The sequence below is a fragment of the Camarhynchus parvulus genome, chromosome 13, assembly GCF_901933205.1.
Source record: "Camarhynchus parvulus chromosome 13, STF_HiC, whole genome shotgun sequence".
NCBI classification, from domain to species: Eukaryota; Metazoa; Chordata; class Aves; order Passeriformes; family Thraupidae; genus Camarhynchus; species Camarhynchus parvulus.
In genome coordinates, this window is record NC_044583.1 from 2,068,566 (window position 1) to 2,092,074 (window position 23,509).

The 23,509-nt window shown below is 62.0% G+C and overlaps 2 protein-coding genes across 3 annotated transcripts; one reads left to right on the forward strand and one right to left on the reverse strand.

Moving 5' to 3' along the window:
* The first annotated feature begins 1,809 nt into the window (after window positions 1–1,809).
* FCHSD1 (FCH and double SH3 domains 1) lies at window positions 1,810–7,693 on the forward strand. Of its 2 annotated transcripts, XM_030957348.1 has the most exons (19): window positions 1,810–1,933; window positions 2,190–2,287; window positions 2,863–2,908; window positions 3,753–3,826; window positions 4,055–4,199; window positions 4,274–4,410; window positions 4,484–4,547; window positions 4,631–4,759; window positions 4,935–5,057; window positions 5,138–5,233; window positions 5,309–5,416; window positions 5,519–5,623; window positions 5,827–6,057; window positions 6,144–6,227; window positions 6,335–6,491; window positions 6,574–6,779; window positions 6,876–6,966; window positions 7,046–7,113; window positions 7,271–7,693. In XM_030957348.1, the coding sequence occupies exons 1-19, from the start codon at window positions 1,913–1,915 to the stop codon at window positions 7,334–7,336; spliced, it is 2,049 nt and encodes a 682-aa protein (XP_030813208.1). In that variant the 5' UTR covers window positions 1,810–1,912; the 3' UTR covers window positions 7,337–7,693. The 2 variants fall into 2 exon arrangements, with proteins under 2 accessions (XP_030813208.1, XP_030813207.1); XM_030957347.1 differs by having other exon boundaries at window positions 5,138–5,416.
* Window positions 7,694–7,711: 18 nt separating this feature from the next.
* Window positions 7,712–23,307, reverse strand: RELL2 (RELT like 2). Its single transcript, XM_030957349.1, has 8 exons — window positions 22,395–23,307; window positions 18,262–18,475; window positions 16,364–16,426; window positions 16,202–16,268; window positions 15,760–15,948; window positions 10,152–10,764; window positions 8,615–8,648; window positions 7,712–8,365 (listed from the first exon to the last, which is right to left on the reverse strand). Exons 1-7 carry the CDS (start codon window positions 22,614–22,616, stop codon window positions 8,616–8,618), a joined length of 1,401 nt encoding a protein of 466 aa, XP_030813209.1. The 5' UTR covers window positions 22,617–23,307; the 3' UTR covers window positions 7,712–8,365; window position 8,615.
* Window positions 23,308–23,509: the final 202 nt, after the last annotated feature.

Sequence of the window (23,509 nt, forward strand, 5' to 3'; positions counted from 1 at the left end):
CACAGCAGCGTCCTGCCCACATCCTTGCGGTGTGACAGCCAGACTGAGGCGCAGGGTCACCGCCACTGTCCCCGCGGCGAGCACCTGGGGCACGCCATCGCCATCGAGGGGGAAATTTCCAGCTGTGTTACACGACCGCACAGACCGTGGGGAGGAGGAAACGGCGAGAGGCAGCTGGAGGCAGCCAGGAGAAGCACAGCGGGGAGATGGAGCTGTTTGTGCTCCGTGCGTGGGACAGGAAGGTGGCAGCGGGTCCCCAGCCTGGTGACATGTGGCCCTGCCCCACTGCAGCACTCCAGGGCTCTGGGCATCCTGCGTGCCCAGCCCTGCCAGGGCCACACATGGCCAGGATCCATCACTGGGGCCAGGCTGACATGCTGGTGTCACAGCTTCGTGTAGTTGGTGCCACCCTGCATTGTCCCCTTCCTGTCCCCAAAGTGGGCGGTCCATTTTTCCAGCTAAGGAGGGGAATACCAGAGCCAGTGACACATCCCCAGCCCAGCCTTGTGCATTGTCACACACCAGGGGACCGGGACATGTGCAGCCAACCCCAGAAATGTCATGGGGACGAATGGGACAGTGGGGAGAGCCACGAGCTGTGGAGGAACAGAGAGAAATCCAGACAGAAAGAGAAGTGAGAGATGAACGGGGTGGGAGAGGGTTGGGAGGGGGACAGGGGGACAGACAGGGACTGGTTGGGGTCCCTCATGATTCCAGGTGGCCCCCACCGAATGCCACTGCTCGGCTCTGTGCCCCGGTCCCCACGGCAGGGTCCTGCCAAGCCAGCGGCTCTGTGTCCCCCATGTGATGTGGGACCCCACACATCCCTGTGCTGGGGGCTGTCCCCTCAGTGTCCCACATGGCCCCACATCCCAGGGCCAGTGCCCCAGTGTCACCACATCGTGGGACCAGTGTCCTGTGCGTCCTCATGCGCAAGGACTCGGTCCCCAGTGATCCCAGTGCTGTGATCCCCATGTCCCCATGTCCCCCTGCCCAAGGACAGTGCTCCCCATCCCCCCATGTCCCTGTGATGCTGTGCCCACACATCCCCATCTCTCACAGCCCTGTGTCCCCATGTATGTCCCTGTCCTCCTGTCTCCTTGTGTCTACATGTCCCCACGTCCCTGTGTCACATATCCCTGTGTTGCCATGTCCCTGTCTCCCCAATTCCCATGTCCCCACGTCCCTGTGTCACACATCCCTGTGTCCCCATGTCCCTGTGTCACATATCCCTGCATCCCCATGTCCCTGTCTCTCCATGCCCACGTCACCACGTCCCAGTGTCACATATTACTGTGTCCCCATGTCCCTGTCTTCTCATGTCCTCATGTTTGCATGTCACTGTCTCTCATACCCCTGTGTTCCCACATCCCTGTCTCCCCACCTACATGTCCCTATGTCCCTGTGTCACATATCCCTGTCACCTGCCCTTGTCTTCCCACATCCCCATGCCCCCATGTCCCTGTGTTCCCATATCCCTGTGTTCCCACGTCTCTGTCTCTCCATCCCCATGTCCCTGTGTTCCCATATCCCTGTGTCCCCACGTCCCTGTCTCCCCCTGTCCCCTGTCCCCGTGTCCCATGGCCCCGCCCACACATGCAGCACCGACCACCAGGCGGCGCTGCAGCCCCCGAGGGGCGGGGCTTGCTGGGGCGATGGGCGGGGCTCCCGGCAGCGCGGGGAAAGGGGCGGGGCTGGTTGGAGGCGGCTCTGGGGGCGTGTCCGTCAGTGAGCTGTGGGCGGGGCCTGATGGGGCAGGGCTTGTAGTGGGGCGTGGTCTGTGGGGGGCGTGGACAGTGGGCGGGGCGCGGCCGGCCCGGCAGTTCCGGGCTCCGCACACGCGGATCGGGGCGGCGGCGATCGGCACCGGCACCGGGATTGGGATCGGCACCGGCACCGGGGCAGCGCAGCCATGCAGCCGCCGCCGCGCAAGGTGAGCGCCGGGCCGGGCCGGGCCGGGCCGGGCTGGGCCGGGTCACCGGGGCCGGGTCCTCCCTCGCTGCCGCGTCCTGCAGCCGTGACCGAGGCTCGCCCCCGGCGGAGCCTCCCGGGGCTGGGGAAGCGAGGCCGCGTTTGGGCGGCGCTCAGGAGCGGGGCCCGGTGGGCACCGGTACCCGGGCGGGGCGGACAGCGCATCCCCGCACCCCGTGCCCGCCGCGGCCGCGGGGCTGAGCGGGACCTTCCTGCAGGTGAAGCTCACCCAGGAGCTGCGGGTGCATCTCCTGGAGCAGCTGTCGGGCCTGCAGAGCAAACAGCAGCGGGACGCCGAGCTGCTGGAGGACATCAGGTAGGGCCCGCACAAGTGACAGCCGGGTGGAGCTGACACCGGGCAGCTCATCCCGTGTGCGTGTGTGTGTGTGTGTGTGTGTCTGTCTGTGTGTCTGTGTGTCTGTGTGTGTGTGTGTCCGTGTGTCTGTGTGTGTGTGTGTCCCCAGGCTGAGACCAGGCAGCTCATCCCGTCTGTATGTGTGTGTTTGTGTTTGTATGTTTGTGTGTCTGTGTCTGTGTCTGTGTCTGTGTCTGTGTCTGTGTCCCCAAGCTGAGACCGGGCAGCTCATCCCGTGTGTGTCCCCAGGCTGAGATGAAACAACTCATCCTGTGCGTGCGTGTCTGTCTGTGTGTCTGTGTGTCTGTGTCTGTGTGTGTGTGTGTGTCCCCAAGCTGAGACCCGGCCCAGGCGGGCCAGGGACCGGGCACGGCTCACCTTGAGCCTGTCACCTCGAGGTCATGGGCTCCATCACCCACTGGGGTGGCCTGATGGGGACAGGATGGTGGCAGGGGGATGGTGGCAGCAGGTCATGGGAGGGGTGGTCCATGCCTGCCCCTCTCTGTGTGTCCTCTCTGTGTCCCCTCTCCCCCCAGGTCCTACAGCAAGCAGAGGGCCACCATTGACAGGGAGTACGGGCAGGTAAGGAGGTGCCACATCGGGATTTGGGATCAATGTCCTGGGGGTGCCCAGGCCCCATCCTGCCGGCCTGGATGAGGGCAGGAGCTGGGCACGGCCCCACGCAGGCAGAGGGCAGCCTCGGGAATCACCCGAGCGTGGCTGCTCCGTGCTGGCCCCGCAGGGTGGTGGCAGATGGCTCGTCCTGCCGGGAGCACCCTGACCACGTCCAGCACCCGCTGGGGGCTCTGCTGAGCACGGCATGGCCCAGACCTTGGGTGTTTTGGGAGCCTGGAGGGAAAACCTTGTGGGGGAGGAAACCGCTGGGCTCTGCTGTCTGCTGGGTCATCGCAGGGCGCTGCTCTGAAATGTCAGTTTGGTTTTGATGTGAGATGTCCCTGCAGCATCCCCTGGGGACATACTGCAGCAGAATTGTGTCCCTCCTTCCTGCAGCTGGTCACTGTGTCACTGCCCTCCCTCACACCCCCAGGCTGGGGGTGACCATCCATCCCCCCAGGGTTGGGGTCTTGCTGTGCTTAGCTTTGCTGGGGCTCCTCCACTCTGTCTCTGTAGCCAGTGTCCTTCGCTGATGTCCCCTTGCAGGTGCTCTGTCCCAAAAGCCATAGCAGGGGGATCCTTTCATTGTGGTGGCTGCCCCCCCAGAAAGGTTTTGGGGAGCACAATGGGATTGCTGCTGACACTGAGCCATGGGGATGTGTCTGTGCTCTGAGGGGACACGTGTGTGTCCCCAGGTCCTTGGGGTGGGCAGCCAGGCTGGGGGAGCCCAGTTTTGGGCCCAGAGGGGGGTGCTGGGTGCTGGGTGCTCAGCAGGGTTGGGCAGTGCTGGTGATGCTGGGTCTGTCTGCAGGCTCTGCAGAGGCTGGCCAGCCAGTTCGTGAAGAGAGACTGGCAGCGGGGCCGTGGCGAGGCCGGCGACTCCAGGTGGGCTGGGGACAAGCAGCTGGGGCTTGCCATACCTGCCCATGGCCCTCCCAACTTGGAGATGCTGAATGCCAACCAGGATTTGGGTGTCACCGGGACACAGCTGTGGGTGGGATGTCCCCAGTGCCAGTCTGCTGTGACTGGGGGTGCTGGCAGTCCTGCTGGGCATCCCCAGAAGGTGTCACAGGGCAGGGAGTGCCCGGCCCTGTGTTAACCCTGTGCCCACAGGAGCGTGGCAGCTGTCTGGAAAGGCGTCATCGAGGGGACAGCACACGCCGGGCAGGTCCGTGTCACCGCCTCCGAGAGCTACCGCACCCTGGCCGCCGAGGCCGCCCCCAGCGCCCGCCTCTGCAAGGAGAGGACGCTCAAGAAGGTACCGGGGCAAGGCCATGTCCCTGTGCCCAGGCGGGGGGACAGCTGTCCCCCACCAGCTGACGCTCCCCGCAGGGCATCGAGCGGCTGCAGAAGGCACAGGTGGAGCTGCTGGAGACGGTGAAGGAGCTGGACAAGGCCAAGAAGCAGCTCAGCCACCTGCGGCGCAGCAGCGAGGTGGCCAAGGACAAGGCGGCCGACGTGGAGGCGCGGTGAGTGGGGCACACGAGGCCGGGGGGCTGCTGTGCCTCAGGGTGGTCTCACACCCCCCTCCACCCTCCCCAGCCTCCGCAAGAGCGACCGGCGGATATTTCACACCAAGGCCAGCCTGCAAAAGCTCAGTGCCAAGGTCGGTGGCGCGGGGGTTGGCAGGGTACCCATGCTGGGGACACGGGGCACCATCGCCAAGCCTCGCTGCCCACGTCCCCACAGTTCTCAGCGCGACTGGCCGAGCACTCGAGGCAGCTGGCAGGGGTGCAGAACGAGTACAGCTTCGCCCTGGTGGCTGCCTCTGCCCACCTGGAGCATTACCAGCGTGTGGAGCTGCCTGCAGCCATGCAGGTAGGAGATGCCCAGACCCCCCGTGCCTCTTCCCCAGGGTCCCACAAGGAGCCTCTCCCCACTGCCAGCATGGAGGGTTCTGCTGGCACAGGGTCAGGGCTGGCTGCCCTGGGGGGTCAGGGATGTCCAGTGGGGGGATGTGGCAGTGCTTGGGGGTCCCTCTGCTTTCCCCCAGGCTCTGGATGGGGACCTCTACGAGCGGCTCCGGGAGCACTTGTCAGCTGCCAGCAGGACGGAGGTGGAGACCTGCCGAGCCACCCGGGACTGGTTCCAGGGCGTTGTGGAGGCATCTGCACGGGTAACGGCACTGTCCCCTGAGCTGGGTGGGACACGAGGGCACAGGTGAGCCCCTGGCCCCACGCCACTCCCCTGCTGCAGGTGTGCCGGGAGCAGGACCTGCTCCTCTTCCTGCAGGACCACCCCGCCTTCTCCCTGGCGCCTGAGCAGCGCTTCCAGCTCACCGGCCTGGAGGAGGTAAGTGGAGGGGGTCGTTACAGCAAGGTGGGGTCTGCACAGCCACCCCCTTGTCACCGCCGTGTCCTTGCCCAGGTGTGCCTGCTGCCACCAGCAGACGATGGGGCCAGCCTGGAGAAGGAGGCGCGGCGCTGGGCCACGCGGGTGGCCCGGGAGCAAAAGAACAGGGCGCACAGCGAGGAGGTGGGTGTTGTCCTGCCCCACGGAGCACCGGGGGGCTCAGGGAGGGGCTTTTGCAGCCCCTCACCAGCTGCCACCACCCTCTGAGCTGTGGTGCCCGCCCAGGTGCTGCAGCGGCTGGAGGCCAGGCGGCAGCAGGGGCTGGAGGCAGAGGCGGCGGCTGTGGAGCGGCAGATGGAGGAAGTGAGGGAAAACATCCGCAAGGCAGAGGTGGGACCCCCGTCAGGGAGCGTGGGGTGACATCTGTCTGTCACGCCCAGGGTGGGGCATGTAGGGTCAGGGAGGGGTGGTGGCTGGGATGCTGCACTTGGTGTGTGGTGCTGGGGATGCCACCACACCCGGGGATGGGGGCGATGGGGTTGGGACACCGCCAGAGGTATCCTGGGCACTGTGACATTGTGTGGTGTCCCCAGGTGAGCCGGGTGAAGGCCGAGGCACGGCTGGCACTGCTGCGGGCGGCAGGGCTGGATGTGGACGCCTGGCTGGCCGGGGCCATGGGGGGGACAGGCGAGGAGACCCCCACGGGGCTGGACCCGGCTGAGTTCGATGACTACGAGGACAGTGATGAGCCCGATGAGGACGATGAGCCTGGACCTGCTGCCCGCACCTACCCCTACACCTGCCGGGTGATCTTTGGCTACCAGGTACGGCCCTGCCTGCCTGGCCCTCACCCTGCCTGCCCAGGGCTGGCACCTCAGCCTCTCTGCCACTTTGTCCCCATCTCCTGCAGGGCCGCCAGGCAGATGAGCTGTCCATCAGCCAGGGCGAGGAGCTGGAGATCATCGAGGATGGGGATGCAGAAGAGTGGGTGAAGGTGGGAGCAGGCTGAGCCCCTCTCCATACTGGGGGACACCTTTTGGAGGTCCCCAGGCTCGCCCCACTCTGGAGCCTGGGATGTTCACATGGTTTCTGCCTCCTCAGGCTCGGAACAAGGCTGGGCAGGTCGGCTACGTCCCTGAAAAGTACCTGCTGTCCCTGGGGTGTGACTCAGGGGCTGGGCTGGGCCCCCCAGGCCCCTCTGCCTTGCACCGCCAGCTCTCCAGCATCATGGCTGCAGAACTGGTGCTGGAGCCTGGAGGTGGGTGCTGGGCATCACCCCCACGCCAGAGAGGGGGGCGGGATCCAGAGGGTGCTGAGCCCCCTCCCCGCCTTCCCCTCAGCCTGGCTGGTGCGGGCCCTGTACGACTACGAGGGGCAGAGCCCCGAGGAGCTGAGTTTCCCTGAGGGGGCCATCATCCGGGTGCTGCCCCGTGCTGCCGGCGAGGTGGATGATGGCTTCTGGACCGGCGACTTCGACGGCCGCGTCGGCGTCTTCCCCTCGCTGGTGGTGGAGGAGCTCACCGGGGCCCGGGAGGCAGCCGGGCAGGTTGGTGCCAGGAGGGTCATTGTGTCACTTCCATGAGTGCTGAGGTGAAGCCCCCTTCCCACCATGCCCATCCCTCTTGGCTGTGTCTTTTCCCAGGAGCTGCCATCACCGTCCCCTCCGCCCTTCTCCCCTCCTGGCCTTGCACCCGGGGCCAGCCTAGTCCCCAGCTCTGAGACAGCACTGGGAGGTGAGTGCTGGTTAAGCTGGGGAAACTGGAAAGGGCTGGGGGAGCCCAAAAGCCAGGCTGAGCTGCTGGGCCCTCCCAGGTTGCCGGCAGGATGGCACGGGCAGCGGGCAGAGCTCTCCAGACCTGGCAGCCACGCGCCTGCGGCCGGTAAGTCCCTTCACAGGGATGCTGTGACCCCAAAAGCCTGCCCCAGCCCTTCTGTAATGGAGCCACCTGTGTGTTTTGGGGGCTCTGAAGGGGGATGAGTGGCCTCAGCGTGTTGGCACCACTTCTCTCCCTCTCCCTTTCCCCCTCCTCTCTGCAGCTCCGTGCGCCGCCCCCGCCGCCCGGCAGAGCCCCCGAGCCCGACCCCGAGCTTCACTTCAGCTGACCCTGTGGGTGCCCCCAGCCCCCTCCCCCAAAAAGCTTTGCCTGAGCAAACCACCACAGGCTGCTGTCCCGGCAGCAGGAGCTGCTGCTGCCCCATGCCCCGAGCTGGTCTCTCCAGGGGCTGCGCCCTGCTTGCAGAGTGGTCCTGCATCCCAGTACAGCACCCAGAACCCCTTTTTTGGGGTGCCCTGTGCCACAGCCAGGCCCCATCTCACCCCCCTCTTGCCTCCACCCTTCCTGCCTGGCATCACCCGTGTACACCCAGCCCAGCCCTGGTTCCTGGGGGGCTCCTCTCTGGCCCCTGCCAGCCCCCACAGGCAGGAGGGGGCATGGGGGGCTGTTCCCAATAAATCAATAAATCTCCCTGGCCCTGCCGAGGGGTTCAGCAGCTTTAATGGTTGTAGCTCGTCTATGTACAGGGCGTTACACACCGAAGCTGGCACGGCCCGGGCTGCCCGCTGGCCTGGCCCGGGGCCATCCCGCCCGCAGGGCCCGTGCCGGGATGGGGCCGGGAGCTCCTCTCTCCGCCAGCGTCTCCCAGGACCTGCCGGTGCAGGGTTTGTGCCAGTGCCCGCTCTGCGTGGCAGGGGTGCCCGGGGGGGCTGTGCTCTGTGCTGAACGTGCCCGGTGGGCGAGGGGCTCTCCCCACCGCCCCGGGGGGGGCTCAAGCCGCTGCCTCCATCCCTGCCCCTCGCCGCGGCCCCCCGTGATCCTTCCCCCGAGCTGGGGGCCGCGGGGGCAGCGGGCTCCGGGTGCCGTCCTGCCCCTGCCAGGCCCGAGGGTCCCTCGGGGGGTCTCCGGGGAGGGTGCGGTGGGTGGGACTCGGGTACCTATTGCCAATGGGATGAAGGCTGGCGCCGAGCGCGGTGTCGGTGTCGCGGGCGCGTCGCTCCGGCCATGCCAAGCGCGTAGCTGCCCACCCGGGGCCGGGCACGGCTGCCCCGCGGCTGCCCCACGGCACAGCCCCAGCCCCGAGGGGCCCGGGGGCTGCGCGCCTCCCGTGCACGCTCCAGCCGGGAGCGGAGAGGAGCTGCGGGAGGGAGAGAGGCAGGATGGGGCTGGTGCCCGCGGCCATGGCACCTCCCCACCACCTAAATGAGATTTCCCGGGGTCGCTGCCTGTGGCTGGCCACGTCCCGACCCCTGGAGGAAGGGTTCAGCCTCTCTCCATCTCCAGCAGCAAGCTGAGACCCAGCAGGGCAGGGACAGCGACAGTGCCCTCCCAGCCGCCCAGACATTGTCCCAGGGGCAGGGGACAGGGACAGGGGACAGGCACTCACCTCACACACGGTCCTGCTCCGCGGCGCTGGGCTCCTGTGGGATGGAGGAGAGGGGTCAGTGCTCCCATGGAGCTGGGGCTCTCCCGTGGCCACAGCAGTGCCCCGAGGGGCAGAGCCCCACCGAGCCTCCCGGAGTACAGCCCAGGCACCTTCTCTGCCCTTCCCCACCACCTGCAGGACGTGACAGCAGCAGCCACCAACCCTGGTGCTGGCTCTGACTGCGACTGAGGGCATGGGGGATGGGGGAGAGTCCAAGCGGCACCAGGGCTTGGTGACAAACATCCCAGGGCAGTCCTGCCACCGTTCTCCTGGGACCCCATGTCCTGGAGCAGCCCAGCACCACGAGCAGCATCCAGGGCAACAGCCTGGCACTGGGCTTGCCCTGCACCTGCTTCCCCAGGGATCAGAGGGATTCCCAAGGCTCAGTGGGACACAGGAGGACCTGTCACCACCTCCCCAGGATTCTGAGGAAGGACTGCAGCCCATCAGCTCTATCCTGCCTTGCCCTCCTCCATGAAACAGCTCAAACCTTCCAGCCTGCTCACCAGAAAGCAAAGGGGGAAACACTGGGATCCTGCTTTGTCCTTATCCAGCATCCAGCCAGGCACCTTCCCCAGGCCTCTCCCTGCTGACCCAGTCCTGCCCCATGCCACCCCCTGCCAAGGGCTGCTGGCATGTGCCCAGCCCCCGTGCAGAGCCAGCCCCAGGGGATCTCCATGGCTTTGAAGCATGCCAGGAATTTCACCCAGGCATTTGGCTTCCTTTTTCTTCCAAGGGCTTTGCCACATCGTGCTGGTTTTGTGAGGCAAGTCAAGGCCCAGCTCTTGGAGCTGCTGACACTACACAGGGGGTGTTCCCCAGCCCTTTTCCATGAAAATCACCTTTTCCCAGCTGCAGAACCACAAATGAGTCTGGTTCACAGGCATGAGCCTGTGAGTGAAATTCTGGGTGTCTGAACCACCACCACCAGCCTCATTTGCTCACTGGTACCAGCACAGAGACAATTCCAGGGAGAAAACCTCCTGGAGCTTTATAACCCCTCCAGCAAGGTGGTTGGGTGGGACACTGGGAGGTACCAGGGTACTGGGAGCTGCAGGCAGGGTGGGCTTTCCTCCTCTCTGAGCTCAGCTCCTCAGGAGCAGGGGGAAACAGCCAAGACACAACCACTTGGCTTTGCCATTTCCTGACCTTCGAGGTAAGGAAGGCTCCTGGAGAAATCTGCCCCTGCCTGTTCCTGACTGCCAACACTGGACCCCATTGAGGCTACGGCTCTGGGGACACCATGTGCAGCAGTGGTGTCCCCAAAGGAAAAGGAGTCCCTTGCCAAGGGGAACAGACCTCTCCCAGGTCAAAATCCCAATGGATGTCCCCAAAGGAGGAGTCCCTTGCCAAGGGGAACGGGCAGCAGGTCTGCAGCACCTCCCACTGCCCCGACCTGCAGTCACTCCACTGCCTCAGACATCAGAAAATGGATGGGAAAAAGCAATCCCCTTCAGTCCAGGGGGTCACATGGGGACCAGGAGGAGGAGGAACATACCTGCTGCTTCCCATCCTCCCCTCCAGACTGTTTCCTGCTGCTCTCGTCTCTCCCCAGCTCCTCGGCCTGCTCCTGCAGACTCAGGCTCCCGTGAATATCCGACACTTCATCTGCCGACGCCAGTCCCATCTCCTCCAGGCAGATGCCGGCTCCTTCCCTCGCCAGCTCTCCCGGGATGTTGGGACTCGACGCTCCCAGCACGGGCAGGCTCAGCAGCCTGCGCTGCCGGCTTGAGCTCCCGGGAGCGGATCCAGCACCCGGCAGGGACCCTGCCCGGTTGGACCCAACCGGGCCAGGCCCAACCGCGGGCCCAACCGTGCCGGACCCAACCGTGCCCGACCCTGCTGTGCCCGCCCGCCGGCTGTCACGGGTGCTGGAGCTGGCGGGTGTGTTGGCGGCCGGGCTGGCGGACAGGCTCTGCTCGGCGCTCCTGGCACTCTGGGTGCCCGTGTGCACGGCTCCGTTCTGCAGGCCGGCCGTGGGGACAGTCCCGTTGAGCAGCTCGCTGCTGCGCTCCAGCTCCTCCGTGCTCGGCAGGCGGCTGCCCACGGGCACAGCCCCGTCCGGCTGCTCCGGCAGGCTCGGCTTCTTCCCGATGTGTGTGACACGGAACCTGCGATGGGAGCAGGACAGAGCAGATGTTGGGAAAGGTGAAACAGGAAAGCCTTGTAAATATGATTGTCTGGCAAAAGATTTTGAGAATATGGAAACTATAAGCAAGATTGAAATGAAAGCAAGCTTTCATTTCAAGCTAGCAAGATCCCTCAGTTACTGAACAACTGGAAAACAATGATGTGGCCGGCTGAAGCTAATCCCCTTTTGATGGAACAACACCCTCTGCCTGCAGACAGCCCCAAGGGTCAGAGCAGACCCTATAGCTTGGCAGAAGGGGCCCAAAGAGGAGTTTTTAGGGTTTAAAATGTAACACTGTGTGGTAATGTAATGATTCTTATAGGCTGTATGTAAATGCTGTAGGATTTGTATCTTGTACTAGATTGGTTAGTGAGAATTAGAATATTCAACACAGAAGAAGATTTATTGTATTGGAATGGGAACCTCACTCTCTTACGCTTTTACTCTCTTACCTTTTTTAGTCTCTTTCCCTCTCATCCTCTCTCCCCCTCTCTTCTTTTGGGCTGCTCTGAGCTGTGGCTGGCAGCTCCCAGCAGGGCCCTGCACCCAGGCCCTTTGCAATAAACCCCAAGTTCCTGACCTGGCTGCAGAGATCTCTGATCTCCAGCTGTCCCGACCGTCCTACCCCCCAACACTCCTACAAGCAGTTTTTTCCATGCTGTCCCACCACTGGATTCCCAGCTTTTCTGTACCTCCAGCCCGGTTCTCCTCTCTTTGCCATGATCTCCAACCTGTCTGAGCTGTTCACACCTACACAAGCTGTGTCCCCAAACTGATTTTCCCCTTCATTTTGAGCAAAACAAACAGAAAGAGAAGAATGGGAAGTGCAATCCATGTCTTGGCTGGGGCAGAGCTTGTCCTCCAGCAGCAAGATGGATCACAAATCTTGGAAATGCTCCGAGGCAGCCTGGATGACAGTGTGCCCTCAGTGAGGGCAGGGACAGGGGTTTGGCAGTCATTTGGATACAGGGATCAAAGGCTGGAGGAGTTGTTTGGCTAAAATCTGCCAGAGCACATTTTGCACCATCACCTGGAGGGGTGGATGGTACCTGAGTGTTCACCAAGGTTCCACCATGAGCAGGTGACAGCTCAGAGCTCTGGGTGGGCAGGAGAAATGGGTCTGACACCCTCAGAGGGTGGGTTCATAATCAGAGGTGATGCAACACTGCACGTGGGGAGAAGAGAGGGGTTAGGGATCATAGACTCATGGAATGGCTTGAGTTGGAAGGAGGTCCTAAAAGATCATCCAGTCTCACCCCCCACCATGGTTAGGGACAACTTCCCCTCAATCTGGCTGCTCCAAGCCCCATCCAGCCTGGCCTTGGGCACTGCCAGGGACCCAGGGACAGCCACAGCTGCTCTGGGCACCCTGTGCCAGGGCCTGCCCACCAATTCCTTCCCAATATCCCTTCCAACCCTGCTCACTGGCAGCAGGGAGCTATTCCCCCTTGTCCTGTCACTCTGTGCCCTCGTCCCAAGTCCCTCTCCAGCTCTCCTGGAACCTCTCCAGGCACTGGAAGGGGCTCTAAAGTCTCCTTGGAGCTTTGTCCTCTCCCAGTTCCCTCAGCCTGGGAAGGGCAAGGTGTCAGCAAAGCCTGAAGTCTGAATTGTGATTGTGCTGACTGTGACTCCTCCTCACCAGTGCTGCCAGCTGCTGCTGGACCAGCAGAGAGGAAATCTCCTCCATGGTGACCTGGTGTCCCCCAGGCAGAGCACCCCAATGGCAGCACTGAGAGCTCGTGCAGCCCATGGCTCACCCGCAGCTGCTCTCACTGCGCTTGGATCACACATGGAAAACCAACAGACCTGGCTGAGTTCAGCTGCGAGGCAGTGTCAGGGCAAAGCACAATTTCAGAGAGTTCAAGTGCTGCTGGTGTGGAAAGAACAGCAAGGCACAAAAGTCAAGCACATGGCAGCAGTGCTGTTCCAAAGGAAAAAGCAGAGAGGTCCAAAAGATAAGAACAGATGCCAGGAGAGTTGGCAGAGATGAAGGAGACCACTTCCAGGCTGGAGCCCAGCCTGTGGGCAGCACCAACCCCTCAGCAGGGCCAGAAAGGATAGGGAGGGTGGAGAAGAGAAGTGCTCCAGCTCCGGAGAAGGTTCCCAGGCCAAGCAGCAGCAAATGTGACCTTTCAGGTCTGTCCAGATATTCGGAGATAAGGCACCAGCACTGCGATTTGGGGAGACCAAAGAATGTTCTGGCCCTGAAGAGGAACAGCAAGGAGACACAAGTGACAGGATCACTTCTTGGTAATGCCATTGAGCAATGTCAGGAAGAGTCGGGAGTGGATTCAGAGAGCAGGAAGGGTTTGGACCAAAGAGGGCACAAGAAGTAACATAGCCAACCTCTGGCTGGTGAGGGAAAGCAGAGGAGCCCTGGCTGGCTGCCTCATCAGCATCCCTGGGATTCAGTGGGATGTGACACACTCTGGCCGATGGGGCTGAGGACAGAGGGTCAGACACAGATGTTTTATGGACAAGCTCTGCCACTGACCACACCTGGTTGAGGGAAAGCGCTGAGCTAAGTGGTAAATCATCCTATACCATGCATAACCCTGAGTGCCGCACAAGTTTAGAACAATTTAGGTGCAAAAAGCCCTCAGGAGGTCTCCAGTCCAGACCCCTGCTCATATCTGGGTCCCCTCCTACCCTCAAGCACTTTGCCCAGAGCCCTGTCCTGTCAGGTTTTGGAAATCTTCAGGGATGGATATTCCTCCACTCCTCAGGGCCCTTTGAGGGCTGCACCATCCTCGTGGCTGAACAGTTTTTCCTTGCATCTTTTCTGGATTTCTCTTGTTGTAACTCATGGCCGTTGCCTCCTGCCCTTCCCAGTGCAGATCTTTGAGGAGAGTCTTGTTCCATCTCCATTTAGATTCCACCCACCCTTTGGGAAGTGTTAGAGGACAATTGGATCATCCCTTTCTAATGCTCCAGGCCAAAAAAGCCTCCTCAGGTGCCCCATATTTCAGCCCTGGATGATCTTGGTGGACCTCCATAGCTCCCATCCTTTCCACTCCTCAGGGATGAGCCTGTGCCTACCAGTGCTCATTCCATGTAGGATCAGGCTGAACCCTCAACCACTGCATCCAAGGCAAGAACAATACCAAAACCAAAGGAGAACAAGACCTGAGGGTGTCTTTAACTCTAGGGGTGGGTTAAAGAAGCCCTGTTTTGTAGGGTCAGTGCTGGGTCAAAATACTTCAAGATATTTGTCATAAATAAGACACAGGAAGGGCAATCCTGGAGGATCTGGAAGGGAAGAGGGGCCAGCCTGGAAATAAGAAGCAGAATTTGGGGGTGGGATTGTAGCTTATGGCCACATAGGTCCTTTAGCAGTTGGACCTTGTACCAAAGAGATTCAGGATTGAAAGTAAAGCCTTGGAGAAATGGGATGAGTGCCCTGTGGAGAAGGCTGGTGTGGGGTGGGACACTGACAGGGTTAAAGAGGAAAATCAGGAATTGAGGGAAAGTGCCTTTGGGAAAGGAGAGCATCTTGTCCAGCACTCCGAGTGCTGAGAGGAGGCTGCAAGAGCACGGACAGAGGACATGGAGGAGGGGATGGAGCTGGGCACCAGCCAGGGAATGAATTAGTGGTGAGCAGGAGCTGTGCAGAGCCCCGGCCTGCCGGGCACCACCTCCAAGGACAGCCACGGGCACGGAGGAGCCGGGAGCTGGCAGTGCCCATGAGATGTGATCTGAGCTGAGCTGGGCCTGGGGAGTCCAGCAGTTCTCCCTGCTTCTCCAGCTGCCCAGAAAGCCCCAGCTCACCTCCCTGCTGAGGCTCCTGCCTGTGGTGGTGGAAAAATTCACATGATAAGACACAGGGAATGGCTTCCCACTGCCAGAGGGCAGGGATGGATGGGATATTGGGAATTGTTGGGAATTGGGAATTGTTTCCTGGCAGGGTGGGCAGGCCCTGGCACAGGGTGCCCAGAGCAGCTGGGGCTGCCCCTGGATCCCTGGCAGTGCCCAAGGCCAGGCTGGACAGGGCTGGGAGCACCTGGGACAGTGGGAGGTGTCCCTGCCATGGCAGGGGGTGGAATGAGATGAACTTTGACCTCCCTTCCAACCCAAACCATTCCACGATTCCATGCCCACTTTGGCTCAGCATTCCCATGAAAGGACTGTCTCTGCACCACAACATGAAGTTTCATCAAGGCTCAGGCCCTGAATGAGGACCTTGTGCACAATCTGAGCATGGCAGAGCTCTGTGTCTCACCATGGTGGCCATCCAGGGACCAGCAGCTGCTTGTCACCCTGCCCCAGCCACCACAGCCGGAGGGAGCCAAGCCCAGGAACTTTCCAAACCCTTTCTGCTGGGGAATGGGGCAGCCTGGGCGAGCCTACAGACTGCTCTACAGGTTAGTGACGACACAGTGAGACCACAGGAAGCTCAGGAAGTCCCTTGAGGTGAAACCAGGTGGGGATGGAAAGCATTTGTGGGAAGTATCAGGAACACTCCCCTATTCTTACATTGCAGCTGTGTCATCTAATTACAGACATTGTTGGAGGCAGCGACCTGGAGCAGCACAGCCACTCTTTCATCCTGAGCAGGTGGTGGCTTGCACCTGGGACATGCTGTCCCCTCTGTCCCCCCCAGTGAGGTTCCCTGAAGCCCCCAGTTGGGCAGCAAGGCCCTGCTTGCACCGAGCTGGGACAGCGGGCTCTGGAAGGACACGGAGCTGGGGCTGTGCCCAGCACTGACTCAGCAGGAAAACCCAGCTTGAGTCACCTTCCCGGGGAAGGAGGGAAGCCACCGGTGCATCACAGCCTGCCACACACCACAGGCATTTCCAGGTGCAGCAGCCACCTGGCTGCTCAGGAGCTCCAGCTGCACAGCTGCTGCTGGGGCATCTTGGGGTGGAACAGCAAGAGGGAACCTTGGGGACAAGGGGAAGGGGGAAGGAGCACGACTGAGGAGAGCCCGTGGTGCTCATTCCAGCAGGGAAATGTCCGGCAAAGCTCGTTTGGGTACCTGCCCACTGAGAAGACGGTGGTCTCTCCAGGATGCATCCTGCTTTTGCCCTCCTTGGAGCGCCCCTGGCGCTGCAGGGGGTGCCTCTTCTTCCTGCTGCAGTGGATGCAGGGGGCGTGCGTGGAGCCCAGGTGCACCGTGTGGTGATGGGGCGGGCCCCCGTCCTGGCTGCTGCTGTGGTGATAAAGGCTGCAACAGAAGATGACAGGTTGTGTCACCTCGGGGAGATGTCCCAACCCTGGTGCAGCCCCAGTGCAGCACGGCCTGGGAGCAGCAGCTCTGGGGGGGACAGGAATGAGGAAGAGCTGTTGCACTCGACAGTGGGGTGAAGCACTCCTCAAAGCCCTCAGGAGAGCAGGACTCCCCCTTGGGAAGATGATTTGTAGCATCTGGAAAGGGGCTGCTTGTCCCTCACTCACAAGCTGCTGTGAGCTTCCCTCACCTGGGCACTGGCACTGGCACGTCCGGTTCATTTTCTCCCAACATCTCCTTGAGGGCCTCCACGTTTGCTGAAGAGAGAGGGAAAAATGGGAATGCTGAAGAGAAAGGGAAAAACGAGCTAAAGTGGTCAGCACGGCTCCAGGCCAGCCAAGGAAGTGCTCACCTTCATTTTGGATGATGCATCTCACAATCTTCTCCACGGTGTCATCGTTCTTCTCGGCCTCATCTGAAAAGAGACAACGTGGCACTGAGGGCTGGGGTTCCAGGGCTCTGCTCGCTCATCCCTTCGCAGGAGCAGCTGCATCAGCAGAGTTGTTGGAGAAGCCTCGAGTCCCCTGCCACACTGGGAAGGCACTGGGAAACACCAGATCCCTCATCCTGGAAAAGAAATGGCTGAGCCAGCAGCTGCCTGTGCAGGGAGAGGGGGCTGTGTTGCTCCTTCAGAGCATCTGGAGAAATGACAGGGAAGCAGGTTCCAAAAAGTTGGAAGAGGAGGGTCCTTGTCCAGCTCTGAGGCCCCTGGCTGCAGGATGCTTAACGTGCTCGAGGCTCCAAGGGTAGACAGGACACGTCCACAGAAAATAAACCCACTGGGACCCACTAAACACAGAAATGGGGAACACACAGTGACAGAGACAGCCCCAGAGCTGCACACTATTGGAAGCTCGAAAGACTGTTCTGAGGAATCTTGGCTGGTGCCTGCTCTGCTGTGGAGTTCACCCACAGCTTTCAACTCAGCCTGCTTCCAGCCACTGTTGGAGGCAGGAAGCCTGGATGGATGGATGGATGGATGGATGGATGGATGGATGGATGGATGGATGGATGGATGGATGGATGGATGGATGGATGGATGGACGGATGGATGGATGGATGGATGGATGGATGGATGGATGGATGGACGGATGGATGGACGGACGGACGGACGGACGGACGGATGGATGGATGGATGGATGGACAGACAGACAGACGGACCCTCCAGCCTGGTCAGCAGTGTGAGATGTTCCTGGAAGCAGGTTGGAGCCGTGGTCTGGCAGGCAGCTGCCTCAAAGGCTCAAGAGCTGCTACCATGATCTCGGAAGATCTCCATCCTCCCATGGAGATGTTTCCCTGGGCTGTGGTGTGTCCAGAGGGCAAAGCCCATCCTGGAAGGCTCAGAGACTGTCTCCATGTCATGTACAGCCAAGACATTAAAGCCAGAGGAGCACATCCATGGGCACCTGAGGCTCTGGCTGCACCAAGGACGAGCCCGAGGAGCTGCATTTCCCTCCTGAGTGCAGGCAGCGGCAGCAGGAGGTGCTGATCCTCCCCAGCACTGCCACAGCACGCGGAGCTGGAGGAGTTCTGTGGCACCATGTGGCTGTTCCCAGCCTGGGAAGCAGCCGGAGGAATGTGTGTTCCCCACTTCAGCAGAGACTCGGGGAAGCACCGGATGACAGAGCTCGCTTGGGCCGGGCACCCACGCTCGATGCAGCAGTGACTTCCCAATCCAACCAGCCCAGAGTGACTTGCAGTGCCCTGAAGCCATGGAAAAAATTCCCTACAGGTCCCTTCCCCTACCAGCAGCAGCCTTACTTCTGTGGTCTGCATGAACACAGCAGGGACCAGAAGAAGACATGGCCAATAACAAACACCAGCTGGCTCCCTGCCAGACATCCTAACGCCAGAGGGGCAGAGGCTCTCGTGCTCCAGCTGGGAGAGGTTTTCCTTGAGGGAACAGGGGTTATGATTGAGATGCTGGGGATTCAGCAAGCCCTGGATGTTCATCAGAACGACCTTTTGGTGATAATGCTCCTTTGGGAAGGGCCAGGCACTGGCTCCCACCTCCCTGTCACCTCCACCCATGGTCAGCTCGTGGATCAGAGGGATCCCTGGCCCTCACACTCCCGATCCCCAGGGAACACCACGCTGTTCTCACCGCCCTGGCCCTTTATCCCAGCCCAGCCACACGTGACAGGTAACCCTCCCAGCCCCATCCCACAGCCCAGAAGGGTGCATGAGGAGCACCAGCCCACAGCAGGCACAAGGCTGAGCCCCCAGCGAGCCCCACTGCCCAGCACTCACCATCATCGAGCTCCTCCACCTCGTCTTTGTCATCTGGGTCAAGCTCGTCCCGGAAGGTGCGGCACCGGTAACCCTTCTTCTTCAGGACATGGCAGATCAGGAACCCCACCAGCCCCATGATGAAGAAGACAAGGACAAGGAGGAAGACCACAGTAATGCCGTGCTGGGGTTCTGACTCCCCATAGTGAGGGTTGTGATAGTCTGACATGCGGATCTAGGAGGAGGGGGAAGGCAGGTCAGAGCCGCGGCGCTCACCCCCACCCTGTGCCATCCTCCCGTTCCTCCTGCGGGGCAAGGGGCAGCCTCAGCCGGGGCAGCTCCAGCTGGGGGCAGCTCCAGCCGGGGGCAGCTCCCAGCCGGGGCAGCTCCAGCCGGGGCAGCTCCCAGCCGGGGCAGCTCCAGCCGGGGGCAGCTCCCAGCCGGGGCAGCTCCCAGCCGGGGCAGCTCCAGCCGGGGGCAGCTCCCAGCCGGGGCAGCTCCAGCCAGGGCAGCTCCAGCCAGGGCAGCTCCAGCCAGGGCAGCTCCCAGCCGGGGCAGCTCCAGCCGGGGGCAGCTCCAGCCAGGGCAGCTCCCAGCCGGGGCAGCTCCAGCTGGGGGCAGCTCCAGCCAGGGCAGCTCCCAGCCGGGGCAGCTCCAGCCGGGGGCAGCTCCCAGCCGGGGCAGCTCCAGCCAGGGCAGCTCCAGCCAGGGCAGCTCCAGCCAGGGCAGCTCCCAGCCGGGGGCTCAGCCCGAGCCCCGCAGGGTCCGGCGCGGTGCGGAGGGCAGCACCGGCCGGAGGTGGCTCCTCGCGGTCTCCCAAGGACACTGCTGTCCCGCACGGCCCCGGCAAGAGGCATCCCAAGGGCAGCGCCGGCGGCAGCGTCCCCGCAGGCCCCGCCGGCCCCGGGCTGCGGCGCTCCCCCGTCCCTTGCAGGCGGCTTCCCAAGGGCACCGGTGCCCCGGCCTGCCCGGGGCTCTGCGGCGGGCGGCATCCCCGGCTCGCCCTTGCCGGAGGATGGCTGAGCATCCTCCCGCGCCGCGCCGCTCCCCCGCAGCCCTCGGTACTCACGGCCGAGGCCCTCCACCGGCACCGGTACCGGCACCGGCACCGGCAGCGGCGGGCAGGGAGCCGCGGCAGCCGGGCTGGCGGAGGGCCGAGCCGCCGGCCGCTCCCGCATCGTCCTCCCGCAGCACCGAGCCGGCTCCCTCCGCCCCGGCTCCCTCCGCAAGGGCTCGGCGCCCGCGTTCCCGCTCGCCGGCTCCGCTCCCCGGCACGGAGAAGGTCCCCCCCGCCTGTCCCCCGGCCCCGCTGCGGCGCTACCTGGGCCTGCGGTCCTCCGCAGCGCTCTCCTCTTCACCTTCACCTTCACCTTCACCTGCCTCCTAGCAACCCCGCATCCCCGCGGCTGGGCACCGCGGCGAGCATCCTCCGGCCCCCGGGCCCCGGCTCCGTGCCTGCCTTCCCCGCGACGGAGCCAGCTGCCTCTGCCTGCCGCTCTCTGCCGCGCTCTGCCACAAGAGCACCCGCCTGTCCCGATCCCAGAAAAAAAATCTCTCCGGAGCTGTTTCGGCGGAGGAAGGCGCTGAGAGGAGCTCGGGGAGATGCCGGAGGCTGCAGCAGGACTCGCAGGAGCGCTGCTCGGGGAAGCTGCCAGGCTGCCGCCCGCCCCGGGGCGAATAACCTCACCCGCACGCGTGCCAGCCCCGAGCTCCCCTGGCACCTTCCTTTCCTTGAATTTTAGGGCACTGAGCCCTGGCGATGGGAGGGAGAAGGGTGGAAGTGGGGCTCAGTGAGAGCAGGACTGATCACACAGCAGCGTGGGGGGGGAGAGGGGCGCAGCCCCCACACGGGGATCCCAGCACCGAGGAGAGGGTGGAGAAAGAGCCCCGGGAGGCTCCTGTGTCTCCCTCTCTCCTTCCAAAAAAAGGAGTGGCTAAGCCATTGGCAATCTCACGCTGTGGTGGTCCCATGACCTCCTTCTCCATCTCCACCACATTATCCTCACTCTGGGAGGCTTCATCCACCACTCCTTTGCTACTGGAAATCAGACCTGCTCCTCTCCATCCTTCAGCCAGTTCTCCATCCAAAGCCTGAGGGATGCAGCCCTTGAAACCCGTCCCAGGCCATCTCCATTGAACTGAGCTCAAATCCATGGCCACATTCCTCCATGGGAGTTATCCCATGGGAATTATCCCACTACAGTCTGTAACACAGCCTGTGACTCCTCCAGGCTCTCAGCTGAGCCTCGCTGAGGGCTCCTGTCCCTTTGCACAGGTGACAGGTTGGCTCTGAGGAGCCTCCTCCATCAGCGTGACTTCAGGGTGTCACCACATCACAGGTGACACCCAGCTGCCTGCTGTCCTGACAGGGACACAGGAATGGAACATCTGTGCAAGAACAAGACTTCTCCTCCTGCCACGGATTGCTGAGCCACAGGAGAGCAGCGCTCTCCAAACTCTGGACAACAAGCTGCTGCATCATGCGAGTCTCAGCTGAGGAAGAGCCCACAAAGCAAAGCTCAGAGGCAGTTTGCTCCTTGCCCCTGTTTCTGAGCACAGGGGGAGCTGGCAGCTCCGGGTTTCTGCAGGGCCCTGAGGGGACGCAGTCATGGCCAGTGCATTCCCGTTCTCCCCGTGCCCACGCACGCTGCCCTGCACAATAAATCTCTCTTTCTCCTCCCGGGCGTTCCCGCCCACCCAGAGCATTGCTGCACCCTGCCCCCTTCCAGCTCCCCACCCCCTTCCAGCATCCCACCCCCTTTCCCGACTCCAGCCATGCCAGGCTGATCAGGATTCCCCATTCAAGGGGACATTCCCATTTTCACACAGCCTCTGGTGTGTGGTGGCATTTCCACCAGCGTGGCGCAGCAGCCCGGCCCTGCCTGAGGACAAATCCTGGCCTTGGTGGGGTGAGCCAGCATGAGGAGGGGGTTCTGGGGCTGTCAAACTGCTCCCTCCTGGCTCTGCAGCTGGATTACCCCAGCTGATTGTTTCTTTTCCTGATTCTCCCCACCAGGGATCGCCTGCTCCCCGTTTCCATCCTGCTTCAGAGTCCCTCCAGGGCCTTGGTCCTTGTCCCACTGTGGGACCTCGTTAGCATTTTAATGGTCCCACAGAGCACCTCGCAGCTGAGCCAGAAACAACACCCTGGCACCTCTGTGCCCCCAAAGCAGCCAGCATTTGAGGCATGGACCCACACAACAGAGCTCCCCTTCTGAGCAGGCTGGCCATGTTCATCCTGGCCATGTGGGGACAGAACCCACAGGGGTAAAACCCCACACCAAGGCAGGGAGGTGCAGCCATGGCTCTGAGCTGCCTGCTCGTGGCACATCCACAGTCTGGGCTTCCTCTGTCCCTCCTGACCCCATCCCAGCCCTCTCCCATCCTGTGTGACCCCATCAGCCCAGGCAGTGGCATCTGAGACACAGGACAATCCAGCAGGAGCTCTGGGATAGGCAGCTGCCTTCTTTGTGCCTGCCCACCTCATCCGGCACCACCAGCAGGAGGAAGAGGAGGAGGAGGAGGTTACACAGTCCAGGACAGTGCTGGTCTAGAGAGTCCCCTCTGCCTGGTGAGGGGCACTGCTGTGGGATTTGTCCCTGCATTTCCCATGTCCCTTTCAATGAACTGAGCTCCTCTTTCCCCATCTTTTCAGGACTTATGAAACCTCCTTGCTCGTGGATGAACCAATTAGTGATGAGCTCCCCTACAGTGGTAAGTTGGAGATGCTTTTTTTCCTTATGAACTCAGCTGGAATTCTTGGGATGTTCTATTCTGCATTGACCAGGGCCAAAGTGTCAGCACTTCCTGACCTTGGAGATGGCCTTAGCCATGCCTGGAAGTGTCCAAGGCCAGGTTGGGTGGGGTTTGCTCTAGTGGAAGGGGGTTGGAATGAGATGAGATTTAAGGTCCCTTCCAACCCAAACCATCCCCTGCCCTTCCTTCCCAGGCCCCCCCTCGGGGCTTCCCTGAAACCTGCAGGTCCTTGGAGGCTTCACTCCCTCTCCAGGCATTGCCTGGGAACACTGAAATTTCAACCCTTGAAGGCTTGGGAGGGAGGAGACAGAGTGGCCAAGGAGAGGCTGGTGGGACAGTGCTGTCCCCTGTCACCCCGTCCCTCAGCTGGCTCTGGTCCCAGTGAAATTCCACATTACCTCTTGTCCGCTCTTTTCCTGCTTCTCTTCCACAGCCACTGGAGCAAATGTCACCCCACAAACAATGGGACCACGTCCTTTTGTGGCATCAGCCGCCCTGGCCCCACCGCCTGTCCACATGGCAGCTAAACAGGCTGGAGTGCCCAGATCCAGGCTCCTCCTGGGGTCTTCACTTCGATGCTCAGCCCAAAAATTCTCCTCACATCTGCAAAGCTGCTCCATCCCATGGTGTCAAACGTGCCCCTGGATCCTCAGCCCTGCTCCATCCAGCTTTCCAAACATGCCCAGCAGCTAATGGCCATTAAACCACAGCCTGCCTTTGCTCTCTGAGCACAAAGAGCATCTAAAAATATCCCTCTGTGACACTTCCCTGCTCTGCTCCAACAGCCGTGAAGATGCCCGGAGCAGCACCCGGCTTCCAGAAGGACAGCTCAGGCAGCAGAGAGATCCCAGCTGGAAACAGGGCTGTGTCTGCTTTCCTCAAGCAGGGCTGGGTCTCTCCTCAAGCAGGATGTGTCTCTGCTCTCCTCTCCTCAGGTAGGGATGTGTCTCTGGTCTTCTCAAGCAGGGCTGTGTTTCTCCTCTCCTGAATCAAGGATGTATCTCTCCTCTCCTCAAGCAGGGCCGTGTCTCTCCTCTCCCCAAGAATGGCTGTGTCTCCTCTCCTCAAGCAGAGATGTGTCTCTGCTCTTCTCAAGCAAGGATGTGTCTCTGCTCTCCTCTCCTCACGCAGGGGTGTGTCTCTCCTCAAGCAGGGCCATGTCTCTGCTTTCCCCAAGCAGGGATGAGTCTGCTCTCCCCAAGCAGGGCTGTGTCTCTCCCCAAGCAGGGATGTGTCTCTGCTCTCCTCTCCTGTCCCCAGGCAGGCACTGGGACGTTTCCCAGGTGGCTCTGTGTCCCGGGTGGCTCCGTGTCCCCAGGCTGGTGTTATCTGGTGGCAGCAGCTGGTGGAGCAGGGACAGGACAGGTGTCATGAGGGAGCACCAGAGCAGGGACAGGACAGCACAGGACAGGCGTCATGAGGGAGCACGCTCACAGCTCCGGGGGCTCAGCACGTGCTGCTCAGCACGTTCAAACCCCAGGGACTTCCTGCAGCAATGGACCTGAACCCAGTG

Excerpts from the sequence above, each read along its gene's own strand:
- FCHSD1 (XM_030957347.1), top strand. The coding sequence starts at position 1,913 with ATGCAGCCGCCGCCGCGCAAG. Across the intron at positions 5,417-5,518 it reads ACAGGGCGCACAGCGAGGAG|GTGCTGCAGCGGCTGGAGGC; the intron begins GTGGGTGTTGTC and ends GTGCCCGCCCAG. Across the intron at positions 5,624-5,826 it reads AAAACATCCGCAAGGCAGAG|GTGAGCCGGGTGAAGGCCGA; the intron begins GTGGGACCCCCG and ends TGGTGTCCCCAG.
- RELL2 (XM_030957349.1), bottom strand. The coding sequence starts at position 22,616 with ATGGAGCAGCTTTGCAGATGTGAGGAGAATTTTTGGGCTGAGCATCGA. Across the intron at positions 15,949-16,201 it reads GTGCCAGTGCCAGTGCCCAG|CCTTTATCACCACAGCAGCA; the intron begins GTGAGGGAAGCT and ends CTTCTGTTGCAG. Across the intron at positions 8,649-10,151 it reads GGGAGGATGGGAAGCAGCAG|GAGCCCAGCGCCGCGGAGCA; the intron begins GTATGTTCCTCC and ends TCCATCCCACAG.